Source organism: Halichoerus grypus, chromosome 14, assembly GCF_964656455.1.
Source record: "Halichoerus grypus chromosome 14, mHalGry1.hap1.1, whole genome shotgun sequence".
In the NCBI taxonomy this organism is placed as follows: Eukaryota; Metazoa; Chordata; class Mammalia; order Carnivora; family Phocidae; genus Halichoerus; species Halichoerus grypus.
This window is the reverse complement of record NC_135725.1, coordinates 12,960,363-12,975,817: the sequence shown is the minus strand read 5'-3', so window position 1 is coordinate 12,975,817 and position 15,455 is coordinate 12,960,363. Positions and strand designations below refer to the sequence as shown.

At 44.4% G+C, this 15,455-nt stretch overlaps 1 protein-coding gene and 1 pseudogene across 8 annotated transcripts in view; both read left to right on the top strand.

Annotated features, from left to right (window-relative positions):
* The window catches only part of TRPM3 (transient receptor potential cation channel subfamily M member 3), a 493,595-nt gene that overhangs the window by 329,615 nt on the left and 148,525 nt on the right, over positions 1-15,455 (top strand). For all 8 annotated transcript variants that reach the window (XM_078061329.1, XM_078061328.1, XM_078061333.1 and 5 more), the window contains one exon: positions 1,443-1,566. In XM_078061329.1, the coding sequence (XP_077917455.1) occupies positions 1,443-1,566 (124 nt within the window). The remainder of the gene's footprint in view (positions 1-1,442; positions 1,567-15,455) is intronic.
* Positions 13,059-13,785, top strand: LOC118551844 (small ribosomal subunit protein uS5 pseudogene; annotated as a pseudogene).

The window sequence follows — 15,455 nt, the reverse complement described above, 5'->3', positions numbered from 1 at the left end:
AACTATTCATGATATAAACCTTCCTGGAGGGCAGAAGGTGTAACCCAATCCTCCATCGAGCTGCATGACATTCCAGGACCCTTGGTATAATTCTGTCATGAGGAATGCACCCTCCTCAAAGCTTAGGGAACCATATTGTCCAACCTAGTGGGTTCAGGTGATCTTCACACAATCCTGGGGCACAGAAGGATATCCTCAAGCCTCCCATCTTGCTTTCTTTGAAGCAACAAAATTCATTATGCTTTCACATTAAAGCCTATGTTATAATTTGCTTCTCAAGTAGCCACAGTGAGGAAGAGAGGCCAAGGTATAGTGCACTTGGTGTAATGAGAGACAGTGGTGTAACGAAAGAGTACTGGACAAGGAATCAGAAGACCTAGATTCTGGTTTTAGCTCTGCCACTTAATTGCTGATGACCTTAAGCATCTGGCTCTTTCCAGCTAAAATACCCTTCCCTTTTAAATTGTACAGACCTTTTGCCTACTGGGTTCCCATGAGCACCAAATGAAATAATTATATTTTACTGTTGTAGATAAGAGTTTCTGGTTCTTCAAATATGGGGGAAAAATGATAAGACCATAAAATGCTAGGCAAAGTATGGTAATTTTGTCGCTGGTCCTTGAAAGAAGTTTTATCTTCCTGATTTTGGACAGAATCTATGAACAGTAAAGTGATTTTTCATCCCCTGATGGCTAATAAAGATAACCCAGTTCTCACCAGGTCATTTAGTGAGGGCGGAGTTAAAAGTTAGCTGGTTCGGCTTCGAGAGGCAACAGGGCAGTGGTTGGGTATCATGTACCTCCCTTGCTTTCCCTCATTCTTCTATAGCACAAAAGCTCTCTCTTACTGAAATAGTCCATATTAGACCTCCTGTCAATCAGACTCTTTTTGGCTGTAACACAGCCAATGCTTGACATAAATGATGACCTGAATCATAGGTCAGATAAGTTACCACCTACAGGAAATGGTCTTAGAAGAAACATAAGTCCCATTGCTCCTCATTGGTGCTCAAATTACTGAGATGGAAGCTTTTCCCCCACAATTAGAGATGAAGTTGAAATTTAAATCTTCATATAAGTAATGCAGTAAATTTTTACCAGGATGCTAATGAGTAAGGCTTTCTTTGATAACGGCATTTGAGGAACAGGGTATTAGACACATGCCATATAAAAGAAAAAAAGAGAAAAAGAAAAAAAAGAACGAAATTCATCTTCTGACTACTCTTTTAGGTTCTGAGACATTAAAATGGATTTATTTTTAAGTGCACTTTTTTTTTTTAATTATCGCAGTTGAAATAACCGTGGCCAGAAAAATACAGGAAGAAATAACTCCTGTTTAAAATCAATCCCCACAGTGCTTTCCTGTGTTCTAGAATATTTCTCAGGAACATGTACTGAAGAGGAGCTGGGTTGACCTGTGGTTGACATTGTTTCTAATTGCAGACTTATCAATGAATCTCTGAGAGACCAGCTGCTGGTGACCATCCAGAAGACTTTCACATACACTCGGACCCAAGCCCAGCATCTGTTCATCATCCTCATGGAGTGCATGAAGAAGAAGGAATTGGTATGTAAATAGTGTTTCCCATGAGTGGCAGAGTCCCCTCCATATTCCCTTTGTCCATCGAAACATTTTCTTGAATCACACACCAACTGCTCTTTATTCCAGCCAAGCTCGCAACGTTCCTCAGTTTCCATTGGCTCCTGTAGCCTCCTCCCCTCAGTAGCTAAGACACTACTTTTTCTGCCCAGATTTAATGAAGTGTGTGCAGCCGGGCCTCAGCACCCTCTTGAAGCTCACCCCAATGCTTCCGATTGCCTCCACCAAATGAGTTGAGGAGAGAAAATAGGTTTCTTCCTGGAAAATACTTCCCTTCAGGGCTTCCCTTTGCTTGGGAGTAGGGAATCACTGATGGGCTTATTGTCACATATCTTAGTGACACAGGACTGCTATGCTCACATGCTAATCCATGCAGGTAGAAAAGGGAGGGACGTGCCCACGGAATGCTGGAAACTTCTGTAGCTTCTGAAGTGTCCTCCAATAACTACTGAAATATTTCTTACATCTGGTGCAAGTGTCTTGCAAATGTGGCATCATCACAGAGACCTTCTGTTAGAGTGAACAGAAATAACATGAGTTAACATTTAACGAGTACTTGCCATGTGCCAGGCAGCATGCTAAATCTTTACATGTATTAACTGCTGCCATCTTTACAAACGTCCCAAGGAGAGAGGTAGGATCATTATCCTCACCTGACAGACGAGGAGATGCAAACGGACTTGATTAGTAAATGAGGAGGCAGGACTCAACACTGCGGTATTTCATCGCTGTGGGAAACGCTCTTATCAGATATTGTCTCACTGAACCCCCTCTGAGCGGATTCCCTGCCCACCTCAGCAAGCAGAGACTATCCTCAGAGGTCACTTGAGCCTGCCTGCTGACAGGGGAAGTTAAAAGAGCAGCTTAAACCTGAGCAGAAGCCTCACTCAGGCTTTGAACCACCTCAAGTCTGCGTGGGCATCCTGGAATGATTATCTTTGGGGACTCCGGGGGGGCGGGGCACTTCTCCTTCAGAGGGCTGCCAGGACCAGACCCTGAAAGGTTCAACCACAGGGAGGCAGATAGGGTAGGGAGGGGCTGGAGTGAGTCGCTCTCAGCCAGTTCCCCGACCAGACCCTCAGCTCCTCCAGGCGTGGTCTGGAGCCCTCTTGCTCATGATGGTGTCCCTGTGCCCAGGACTGTGGCAGGCTCACTGAGACTCCCAGGAGGGAGGGGAGCAGGGGAAGGAGGCAGTTTCTGAGTTTGAGAAACTGAACATTTAGGAAAACAGGACTTGATTCCAGTAAGCAAGACCCATGTCCAGAAAGCATCCGCATGACCTCTGTGAGAACCTTCAGCCCCTTCCAGGTTTGGTGTGAAAGTTTCCATCTCTAATCCTTGAGTGTCCATAGACCCAGGTAGTCTGGCCACCTTGTATATATAGAGAACCCAGGGCACAGATGGGGTTCACAGCCACGACTGCTGGTACCCGCAAGGAGATTCAGTTCAAACACTTCCTCCAGCTCCAAAGAGGTGCATGAACCCCGGAGCCTGCTGCATGTAGGACGGATTTCCTGTTGACCGCGTGCTAACAGTTTCCCCAATGCCAACCATGAAAACTTACCAGAACTACCCATTTCAGCAGTCCTGTAAATTTCCTAGAAAGTCTAGAGACTCATTTGCCACCTTCCATTTCCACGCTGACGTCTCCTCCCATCTGCTGTCCTCTCTCAGCTGCTGGTCCCCACAGGGGCCACCTTGCCGCCCCCTGTCAGTCACACCTGGGAATCATGGCTGCATCCAGAACGTACGCTGCTCCCAAATCCAAGACTTTAAAATCCACACACACATCCCTGCAAACACAGCTGCCCTCCCTCCTCCACTCACCACCATCACTTCATTCATCTCAAACTTGAACACCAAGCTTCTCCATAATTTGCTCGTCGGAGTTCAAACTCCATGGAGGCAGAGTGTAGCTGAGTGCAGTTTTCTCTGCCCTGTGCCTCACAGAGAGTCCAGACTGTTTCCCCTCTTTGCTTGCCTGGGTCCTCTCACTTACCCGCCCCTCTGCTCGTGGGCCTGGTGCTTCTCCATACCCTCCCAAAGTGGAGTCGTCTGGCTCTTACTCAGATAGGCCTCCAGAGACATCAGTCGCTTCTCCTGCTCCCTACAATTGCTATAAACCTTGGTAGTCTCCTGGTGGCCTCTTGGGGGCCTTTGCAGTACATGTCACAGTCTTTATGGTATGGCCACACGAGCGTCCTGCTTCCTTTCCTACAGCTAGCTCTCCTGTGTGGTAGTGATTCTAAAGTGTAGAAGCAAACTTTGCAACTAGACTATTAAGGACGCTTATCTGGTCCATCAATTCAGGATGTATGGGGGGAGGGGAGAAATAAACTGATTTGTCCTTAAACCTCATCAATCAAGAAGCTTCCAGGGATGCCACAGGGACACAGAGAAGAGGCAGCTTGGGGAGAATTAGAGGGGACCTGGGATCGAGCTGTATTTGGAAGATGATGGACACATAGCCTGAGAGGCGAAACTGAAGGAGTAGCTCCCTGTTCTGTCCTAGCAGCCGAAGCGGGAGCATCTCTGTATCGTCACGTTCTCACTGGAGGAGGGCACCTTGAGGCAAAGATCGGCCAAGGGCATAGAGCATGTGCTAATGGAACAAATGGAAGCAATGATATTAGCTCAGCGGGCTTGCTCGTTCCTCTTCTTCCTCCCCACTCTATAAACAGACACTTATCAAAGATCAATCCTTGGCTCTTTCCCCTTTCATTCACTATTCGAATTTCAGGTCTCATTTTGAGACAACTCCCAAGTGCACAAATATCCAGCTTTGTCTCCCTCCAGGCTCCTGAGTTTCCAGACTTCACGCTGTCACCCACACCCTCCTCGTCTTCCTTGTCTAGACTATTGCTGTCCCCCAGTAATTTGGTCTCCCCTAATCCAGTACCCTCCAGCAATCTGTTCTATACGCCGAGGGGTTGGCAAACGTTCAGGTTTTGTGTGCTGCAGAATGTCTCTGTCACATAGTTTCTTTGTTTATGTGCTTATTTGTTTTTAAACAATGCTTCAAAATCTCAAAGCCATTCCCTACTTACTGGCCATCGAAAAACAGCCCATGGGCCAAATGTGGCCACAAGCTGTGGTTTCCTGGCCCCTGCTGCTCAGTAATGCCAGCTACTTCCTACCAAAGCACAGAACCAATGGCATCGCTCTCTGCATGGAAGGTGTAACGCGTTGCTTCTATTTCCGGTCTTAAATTCCACCACTTTTTTATGGACCTTTCATGCTAACTAAACCAGTCTTCTTGCAGTTATTTTTTTATTGCCTGCTTCCCTGCATTTGTTCAAACCTAGAGCTCTCTCATTCGCCATAACCAATTGCCAACACATACGTGCCCATGAATGCACACGTGTGCACGCACGCGTTCACACCCACACACACCCACACACACCCCTAGAATACACTGCACTCCTTTATCTGCAACTGTCTTGTGGTGCTCATCATTTATACCTTAAGTCATTTACGTATATCTCTGGCTTCTCATGTAAGCTCCTGAGAGCGGAATCTGTGTCTAATTCATTATTCTGTTTTCCCTGCACTCACTCATCCCTTATCCCTCAGTAGCACAGCATATACGTAGCAAACACTCGATAAATCTTTATTTAATAGACGAGCAAATGAATGAATTCAGAGGAATATACATTAGAGGAGAGATACGTATTTAATATCCATTAAATTGCCTTAAAATCTCCACTAATGCAGTGTTACATCTCCTTAGGGAGTCATAGATTTGGTTTATGGACTCAGGTTTGATTCAGGACCATCTGCTTCAGTTATGGGCAGTATGCTCATGTGGTGGTTAGCAAGCTCTAGAAGCAGACAAACCGGGATCCCAATTCTGGCTTCATCATTCAAGTGACTTAACTCCATGAAGCCCCAGGACCATCCGCTTTAAGGGGAGTGCTAATAATACCCATGTGTTCTAGGATTGGCCATACTTCCTCCTCTTGGTACAGATTATACTTTGATCCTTTTTTTTTTTTTTTTTTTTTAAGAAACACAATGAGGGGCGCCTGGGTGGCTCAGTCAGTAAAGCCTTCGGCTTAGGTCATGATCTCAGGGTCTTGGGATCGAGCCCCACATCGGGCTCCCTGCTCAGCAGGAAGCCTGCTTCTCCCCCTTCTGCTCCCCATGTTTGTGCTTTCTCTCTCTGTCAAATAAATAATAAAAAAATCTTTTTAAAAAAATGTTAAAGGAACACAATGAGACAAATATCACAATAGACCAAAAGATCAAGATTGGCCCGAGGGTCTCACATGCCCTCCATCCATACCCTGCTGAGGACGAGGCTGAGCAGTATCCAGATGTCACTCACACGGCTTCCTTTTCTTGTTTGACAGTCCCAGGCTCCAGAACTGGTGAATCTCCCAGAGATACTAGGGAGGGCAACAGAGGAGTGTTGTCTGTGCCCTACCGATGAGACTCTGGAGGCCCAAGACTGCTACCTTCAGTGCAGGGACATGTGTTTCCTTATGAGGACATAGTTAACGTGTATGCTCATATTCCATCACAATCTCTGCCACATTTGGGAAACTGAGGGGCAACTTTCTACCCATCTTTTCACAGATTCATAAAAACCAAGCAAACATGACTTCTAAACAAAGAGGTTTCTTCTCTTTTTGCCAACAGGCCTATTATATCCAGGGAAGGACCACAAAGTCCAAGATGTTCCTTGCTTGGAAAATTTGATGCTTGTCAGACTCTTAATACCATGGGCCGGTGGCTGAGTGTTACTTGGCAGGTTAGGGTCTCAGCATCGTGTAAGAAATGTTCTTGAAGACCCCAGTTACTCTATGGCCCTGAGTTACTGAGAGAATTCAGCATTCTAGCATGGGTAAAGAATGTTGGCATGGTGTGTGGCTTCTAGGAAGCACTGGATGACTTCTCACTCTAATTACATTTATTCTATGAGTAACTACAGAGACTAACTCGAGTGTAAGCACAGATGTCTACTCTTGCCCTTGTGTTTTCGTAGTCCTCGCTAAAATTGTCAGTGAGGCACAATTTGACCTCAGAGACTTGTCATCCCACCTTTACATTCCAGCTCCCCTCTTTGCTCATCTTAATGGACAGAGAGTACAGACAAGAGGAAACACAGACGTAACCTCCCAATGTCTTCCCTGTTGAACACCAATGCCCAAACAAGCACAGTAGACTCCTAAGGTCATGAGGGAAGAACACTCTTCGAGCTGCAAAGGAAAAGGCTTTTTAGGCCAAATGGCTGAAAGTCATAGAGTCATGTATCCAGTTTAAAAAACAGTTCTCTCCAACACAATGTTTGGAGAGAAATAGAAATGCTCTTTGAGATAGATGCTGAATTGTACCTAACTCCTTTTAAATTCATCTAAATGTCATCTTAACATAATTTAAATCTAAATATTTTAAATGAGATCATGGGAAAAAGATGCAGAAGAAGTACTGCTCCCTTAAAAATGTTCTCCATATTGTGTTCTCAACACACAGTGGGGTGCAGGTTGATTTTTGAAAGTTCTGAAACTCTTTTAGATGATTAGAATATCACTTCCTAGGAATAAGGATGATGCAGGTTTTAGAATCCATTTGCTTGGCTTCAAATCCCAGATTTGCTATTTAATGCATGGCATTCCACAGACTATTTAATCTCTAGATGCCTTTGTTTTTTCCTCCAGATAATAATAATTGCATTTATGAGATTAATTATAAGAGTTGAATAAGTTAATGGATGCAGATAACATAATAAACACTCAATAGATACTTTCATTGTAACAATGATGCCGACAGTGGTGATGATGTCTATATAGTGCTTCATATTTAACAAAGATCATCTTCATGTCATCTTATTTGATACAACAATGAACCTTGCTAAGGTCACTATTAGTATCTCCATGTTATAGAGGGAAACCAAAACTCAAGGACTTATGTGACAGGCCCAGAGTCATGCAGCTAGTTAGTAGCAACTTTAGAACTTGAACCAAGAGCATCTTTCTGCAAGGACTGAGCACTTCCCACCATATGTCAACATATTCTAAATACCAGGTATGACCATGTTAAAAATGACTTTGAAGTAGGAACCCATTTCTCTCTCATTTCTGGAGTAATCTGAACAAATATTTATTAGACTTCAAGATTCCTGGAACAAAAAGAATACACCGTTGGTTGGTATTTCTGGAATGCCCTTTATGCCCCTATGTAGCGGCCATCATATGCCTACAAGGAAAATGTAAGCACGATGACCAGGCCACATGATACTTCTCATCAAGGGCAAACTGAAATTATTCTTGTCCAGGATACTATTTTAATGAGACTAACTAGAAGCCCCCCATTTGGAGATTGACTTACTCTACGTTCTTCCCGGAAAATATTCACTGAAATAAAAAAGAAATTTGAAGGAAATGTCATTTACACAATTCCTTGCCAGGACAGCTAATAATGATGCTAACATCTTTCATCTTATATAATGTAGAAGAACACCTTATAATAGACAAAGTTCTGTTGCATCCCTGTGTCATTTGAACTGCACAACAATGGGGTGAGAATTATATCTATTTTTCAGCTAACCAGAAAAATGAAACAAAATGGAGGAGTCCACAGAAGTGTACAGAAAATGCCCACTTGACTTCCATTCTCACTATCAAGGTCTCAGACTCTCTCAGAACCAACAGAAATGCCCCTGACCTTTCCCAGCCATAGTCACCAAACATTATCAGTGGATTCGAGGCAATAGAAAAACACAGAAAATACTCTTTTCCTGAGAAAAATAAAACAGTACAGTAAATAAAATATAAATATACAAGAAATAAACATATTATTGCATTCCCTTTAAGAGATGACTTACTAAAGAATTTACCTAACAATTGGCTTGAGTGTCAATTCTAACATAGCCTTTCTAAACTGAGTTTCAGAGACTTCACATATTACCTCCAGTATGTATTCCCACTCTGCCTCCTAGGCCAGGGTCTCACCGTGTTTGCCTTGACCAATGGGCTTTGCTTGGCCACACCACCAGCCCCTCCGTTCCAGCTGACACTTGACTGTGGAATGACACGTCTTAAAGAGCAACTCTCCTAACACAACCTCCCCCCCAATCAGAAACCCCCACTGTCCTTAGCAGTGTTTGCCAAAGTGAGGAATACTGATTGCATATGAGATTATTTCAGGAGGAAGGCAAATCAGTATTTTTAAGAGGCATGTATTAATTTGCATATAGATTACAAATAATGACAACAAAACACAAAACCTTGAATAGTAAGTCTAAATAAACACAAATTGTAAAGGGGACTCAAGTTGAAGAAAACAATCTGATTGTAGTGTTGGTATATAGAAATGGCGAAATAGTGAGGACTGTACCAGAAAGACTATTAGGTTGGAACATACTGGCCTTCAGAATTAAGTTTCATCTCCTTAATGTAGCTTTCAAGGCCCTTTCTGGTCTGGATCTGGTCTACCTTTCCAGCCACAACTACTTTTATACTCCAATCTAACCAAATCTAATTTTCCTTGAGGAGAAACACCATGCCTTATACATCTTTCTGTATTTTGTACAAGCTCTTGAATCCTCTTTTCAAATGTTAAATGCACTAGTTTCTAGAAGCACTGGGATGGGTTCTCCACCCCTACCCTACAGCCGATTCTCAAATAGGAATATTACTATCCACAAAAAGGAATACATGGACTAGTGTTTTCCCTGAATTCAATAGAGTAAGAGTTCTTAGCCTCATGTCTAAGAAAAGCAATAAGTCTTCATTAAGTTCTGTGAATCCCCTGAAAATATATGCAAAATTTTGTACATATAAGCATATTATGGGAAGAATGCATCCAATTCTCAGATTCCCCCGGGATGAATCACTCCAGAGAGTTAAGAACCACTGTAGTAGATGCCTTTTCATGGCAACAACTAAGTTTGGATCACAGGAGCCATAAACACTGCCTTACATTCCTTCTAGTCCCTCAGAGATACCCCATCTGGATGAACATTTAACCTCTGAGCACTGTTGAAATGTGTGCACCTCCATATTTCTCATTAACAGTTTTTGTAGATGTAATCTCTTCCATGATAAACAGTCAATCATGCATTTCAGGAAGCCAGCAGCTTGTAAATGGGCTGTGATCCAAAGATCTATTTACAGCCCAGAACCCACTGTCTCATAAAGTCATGTAAATAATACAGCAAACTTCTGGTTTGCTATAATGAAACTGAGAACAGGAAACCAAGAAGTGTAGTTGCAAAGAAAAAGATTGTCATCCCCTCCTCTGGGACAGGATTGACCCTCGACAAAATTGTTAATGTATTAACATTTTAGAACCTGTTCCCTCTTTCTCTGCAACATTGCTCCCAGAGCCCACCCCACCCCCTGCCCCCAACAAAGCCTCTTTGGACACCCGAATAGAATTTCCCCGTCTCATTCCTCTAGCATTGCCCATCTCCCAACTGGTACAATGCCATGATCTTACTGCAGATGAGCTTACCTGGGAATCTGGAGGCCAGTATTATTGAATTCATATTCATGGATGTGGGACTGAGAGCCCTTTGGTCTCTGTAACCAACTTAAGCTTCTGACGGAGGATGCATATGGAGCCGAAGGAATTTTTTTTTAAGATTTTATTTATTTATTTGAGAGAGAGAGTGAGAGAGAGCAAGAGCAGGGGTCGAGGCAGAGGGAGAAGCAGACTCCCCACTGAGAAGGGAGCCCAACACGGGGCTCAATCCCCAGGACCCTGGGATCATGACCTGAGCCAAAGGCAGGTCTGACCGACTGAGCCACCCAGGCACCCTGGAACCGAAGGAATTATTGATTAGGGGATTCTAAGGCAGTATAACAAGTGAAGGGGGAAATACGGGGTGGGGGGGGTCAGAAGGGCTGAGCTATCACATAGATTGTCCAGTCTTATTTGGAAATCTCATGTCACCTCTCATATTCACATCTTTTCTAAGCTCTGCTTCTTCCAGCATCTCCTTCATGGCCAAATGCAAGGAGAAAAAGCGTAACAGACGCTGGCTTACCCTTTCTCTGTTTTAAATTTATCTGAGTTCTCTAGCCCTTCCCAGTAACACTTCATTTGACCAAAGACTGTAGAACTACAGTTTGAAAACTACAGCTCCAAAGGACACAGGTGGTTCCCAACGTATTTCCTTCCATTGCTTCAATCCCACAGAATGTACTCAAACCTGTATGTTTTGTTGTGGTTTGGACCCACGGTGTTGGCAGGAGGGCCGAGGGGAAATTAAATGGGAAGGAGCTAGAGAGGCCATTGACGAGCGCAGGTTATTTGTAAACCAGGTGTCCAAGAGCCAGATACTCTCTGCTCTCTCTTCCGTGCTAATCAATGTGTATACAGTACCTCCTGTCATTTGAACTCATTCACCCACATTTCCATCTATACTAGTATTTATGCTTCTTCTTATTAGGTATGATGCCCAGGCAATGAATACATTCATCAAATCCCAAGGTTTCAGCCCTGGGGCCATTAGCCTGATGCTGATCATGTGTCGCCCAATAGACCATTCTCCCAATTTATTTTCTGCCTTCACCAAACCTAAACCTTGACCGGAGAAAATTATCCTAATCGGGGAGGACAAACATACACTGCATAAAAATGATCACTGCCACTATCATCTCTATCATTTATCTTTGATTTTTATCTGCTTTACTTAGTTATTTTCTCCCTCAAAGAGAATTTAAATGTCCTGCCTGCCAATCTCCTTCTTTCTTGTAAATCGGATTTGCTTTTTTTTCTCTTTCTCATCTGGCCTTTTTCTCTCTTGCGTTTTCTTTATTCTCCTGCCCACTTCCACGGTTTGTGATCAGCTGCGGCCAGAGCTCAGGCTCCCTCTGGAGCTGGTCTGTCTTCTTCATTTCCATAATGACGTGACTCACACTTCCCTACCCCCATCCTTGTGGACCATGGCATTGGCCTCTGGTGGCCACACCATTGTAGTTTCCTCCTTCTTCTCCTGCTCCTCCTCCTCCCTCTTTTTAATTCATAGAAACATAGACACATAACCCACAGAAACATAGAGGTTCAGGGTGTTAAGAAACCACACAGCAGCGGTTTCAACATGGGCCACGAGTTAGAATCACCTGCGGAGCTTTAAAAACAACAGGCACCTGGATCCCACCCCTGGAGGCTCGTGTCATTGGGCTGGGACGTGGCCTGAATGTGAAAGATGTGGACAGTTCTCCAGGTGGGACTTTCTCATAGAAGGAAATTCTTGCTTCTGCACCATACCACTTACACATCCTATTTCCTTCTGTGCCTTTGAGCCTAGAGAAGTTCTGGTATAATTTGTCACAAGGAGATGGGCTTAAGTTTTCTGGAAAACAAATTAAGGTTTCACTTATATGAAACTCCTCATTTTCCAAAGATGCTACCAAATGAAGTGTCATGATATATTAAGAACAGGCCTAGTGGGGGGCTGGAACAGAGAAAAAAGCATAATTAGGTGAAATTGGCCACAACCAACTTGATTTTAAATTCAGATCTTCCTCAACTCACAGCGGGGTTATGTCCTGATAAACCCATCATAAGACGAAAATATTGTTAAGTCGAAAATGCATTTAATACAGCTAACCTACTGAACATCATAGCTTAGTGGAGCCCACCATAACACATGCTTAGAACATGGTAGCCTACAGTTAGACAAAGTCATCGAACGCAAAGCCTATTTTATAGTAAAGTGTTGGGTATCTCATGTAATTTCTGGAATACCGTACTGAACGTGAAAAACAGAATGTCTGTATGGCTACAGAATGGTTGTCAGTGTATCGGTTGTTGACACTCATGACTGCGGGGTTGACCAGGAGCTGCGGCTGCCACTGCCCAGCATCACAAGAAAGTGTCCTAACACATATCACTAGCCTGGAATGATCCAAATTCAAAATTTGAAGCCCGGTTTCTACTGAATGCAAATCACTTTCACACCAGAGTCAAACCGAAAAATTGTAAATTGAACCATCATAAGTTGGGAACCATCTGTGCTGTGATCACATTCTTCTCCAAGCACTTGGCCATGACTTCTGACAAGCGGTCAGAAGGACTGTGGGGGCTTCACTACCATCCTGAGGGCTCTGCACGTGCCTGCGATGAGACAGTCAATGATCAAGGACAGAAAGGAGGGAACAGAGGAGGGACAGAAGAGAAGAGAAGGAAAGGCAGGAAGTAGAAGAGGAGGAGTAAATTAATCCCTAATTTACCAGTTGCTTTGTAATTTTATCTTCCCCACAACATTAAGAGACAGAGAATATCCTCCCTGCTTTTACTGACTTGAGATCACTCAGCTAGTAAGTGGTGTGATCGGGCCTCCTCCTACCCTCCCACCCACTGCCCACCATCCATTCAAAGACAACTGCCCTGCTTCTTCTCAAGAAAACACCAAGTGTCAGATGGCACCGAGGTTGTGGGTGGGCCTGGGGGTCCCAGGGGTGATGGAATGGGAGACCACAGTGGCTTCTCTGTAGGCCAAAGACAAGAAATGGATGCCTGTCACCAAGCTGAGCTGCCTGGTCAAGGACATGAAGATCAAGTCCCTGGAGGAGATCTGTTTCTTCTCCCTGCCCATCAAGGAATCTGAGATCATTGACTTTTCCTGGGGGCATCCCTCAAGGATGAGGTTTTGAAGACTATGCTGGTGCAAAAGCAGACCCGTGCTGGCCAGTGGACCAGGTTCAAGGTATCTGTTGCCATCGGAGATGACTATGGACACGGTGGTCTGGGTGTTAAGTGATCCAAAGAGGTTGCCACTGCCATCCGTGGGGCCATGATTCCAGACAAGCTTTCCATCTACCAGTGTGGCGAGGCTACTTGGGGAACAAGATCGACAAGCCCCACACTGTCCCATGCAAGGTGACCAGCCGCTGTGGCTCTGTGCTGGGGCGCCTCACCCCTGACCCCAGGGGCACTGGCCTTGCCTCAGCCCCTGTGCCCGAGAAGCTACTGACGGGGGTCGGTAGAGACGACTGCCCCTCTCAGCCAGGGACCGCACTGCCACCCTGGGCTACTTCACCGAGGCCACTTCTGACGCCATTCCCAAGACTTACAGCTAGCTCACCCTGACTCTGGAAACAGACTGCATTCACCATCCGATAGTCGCCCTATCAGATTTGCTGACCATCTTATAATGACCCACACACCAGAGTCTCCGTGCAGAGGACCCAGGCTCCCGCTGTGGCCACCACATACTTTATACAAGAAAAATAAAGTCAATTAAAGCCTACAAAAAAAAAAAAAAAAAAAAAAAAACAGAAAAACAAAGATAACCACCCTACATCTGGTGTGAATGAAATAAAGTTCCCTTGCCGCTTCCCACCAACCTCGTTCCAGGGGGAGGATGGGCAGTTTCTGCCCAGAGGAGAGGGAGCTTGCCCCTCTCAGCCTCAGGTGGAGGCAGGCTGACTTGGGGCCCAAGAAATAAAGCTGGAGTTTTCCTGGCAGCATGCTAACCCCCACAGGGCCCTGGGGCAGGGGAGAAACACAACTTCCTCCAGGAGATTCCAGCCAGCCCCAGAGTGTGAGTCCTTTCATCTCCCCCCGTGGAGAGAGCCAGACGACTTGTGCCATGGAGCCAGTGGTTCTCGTGGAAAACAACAGAACATTCACAAAAGCACACCATTCTGTCATCTAACAACACTAACAATCAAATGCCAATGATTCGAATAGAAGCAGACCACCTGACTTCAACAAAGGAGCATCATTTTGTTTCCAAACCCATAGAGGACAGACTCGTAACCAAAGGAGAAATCTCATTATTACAAAGTGGCATTTGGGGGGGGGGGCAGGGGGAAATAGTAGACCCTAAAGAGAAGTTTTCCCTGGGAATGACTGCCAATACTTAACACGTGTGTCTCTTTCCTTACTCTGGCCCTGGTCTCTCATCTCAGCAACTTTGGGTTTCTTTGGTCTCGGACGTTGGCTTGTACCCTTCCTTCTGCCTGAAACTCTTTCCCTCCAGTCTTCACATGGCTGGCTCTTACCATTTTTCATTCTCAGCTTGAACCTCCCCTCCTCCAGGAAGCCTTCCCTGACCACCCTATATAAAGCTGTTCCCCCGTTCACACTACTGTTTGTTTTGTGATGGTACTTGGTGCACTTCTCTCATTTATTCATATTTGCATGTGTTTTTGTCTATCTGCACTTTTAACCTCTAGGAAGACATGTTCTTGTCCAGCATGTCACACGTCTCTAGATACAAAGCAGATGCTCGATTTAAATATCTGCCGAATAAATTGATAAATAAAGCAAGCCCAGGTCTACCATATCTGATGCTGTATTTTCTCCCCCTGCCCTTTTTTTTTTCAACTACTATTTAGGGAGGACTCTATTCCAGACCCTATGCTAGGCACTTTGCACATATATTTCATTTAAAACTCAAAATAACACTATGTGATAGGTGTTATTTCTCCAATTTCACAGATTAAGAAACTAAGGCTTGAGAAATTAAGTTTCTTGCCTAAGCCAATATCATAACTGAAACAGCCAGGATTCAAGCACAGATGTGTCTAATTCCAAAGCTTTTGCTTTTCTCACTCTATGACACTTTCTCTGTGGAAAAAAAAAAAAAAAGACAGTATCAGGGAGGATGAGTAACTTTCCAAAGACTTGGACAACAATGCTTCTCATTTATCTTTCTTCCGCTCCTTGTATGCGTTCATTCTTTCTACCCATGTTCCCATTTCACATTGCCAAAAACATGCACATTCCCTGGCAGGAAACACAGTAGTCATTCCTGCCAGAGAGAGCGCTTTCTGGAAACAGTGAAGTCAGGAAGTCACTTTGAACAGCAAGTTCCTTTTCCATGGCTCTCTGGAAATCTCCTCTCTTAATACCTATATTTCCAGCGCCTCAATGCACATCCTCAATCCTTGCACCTA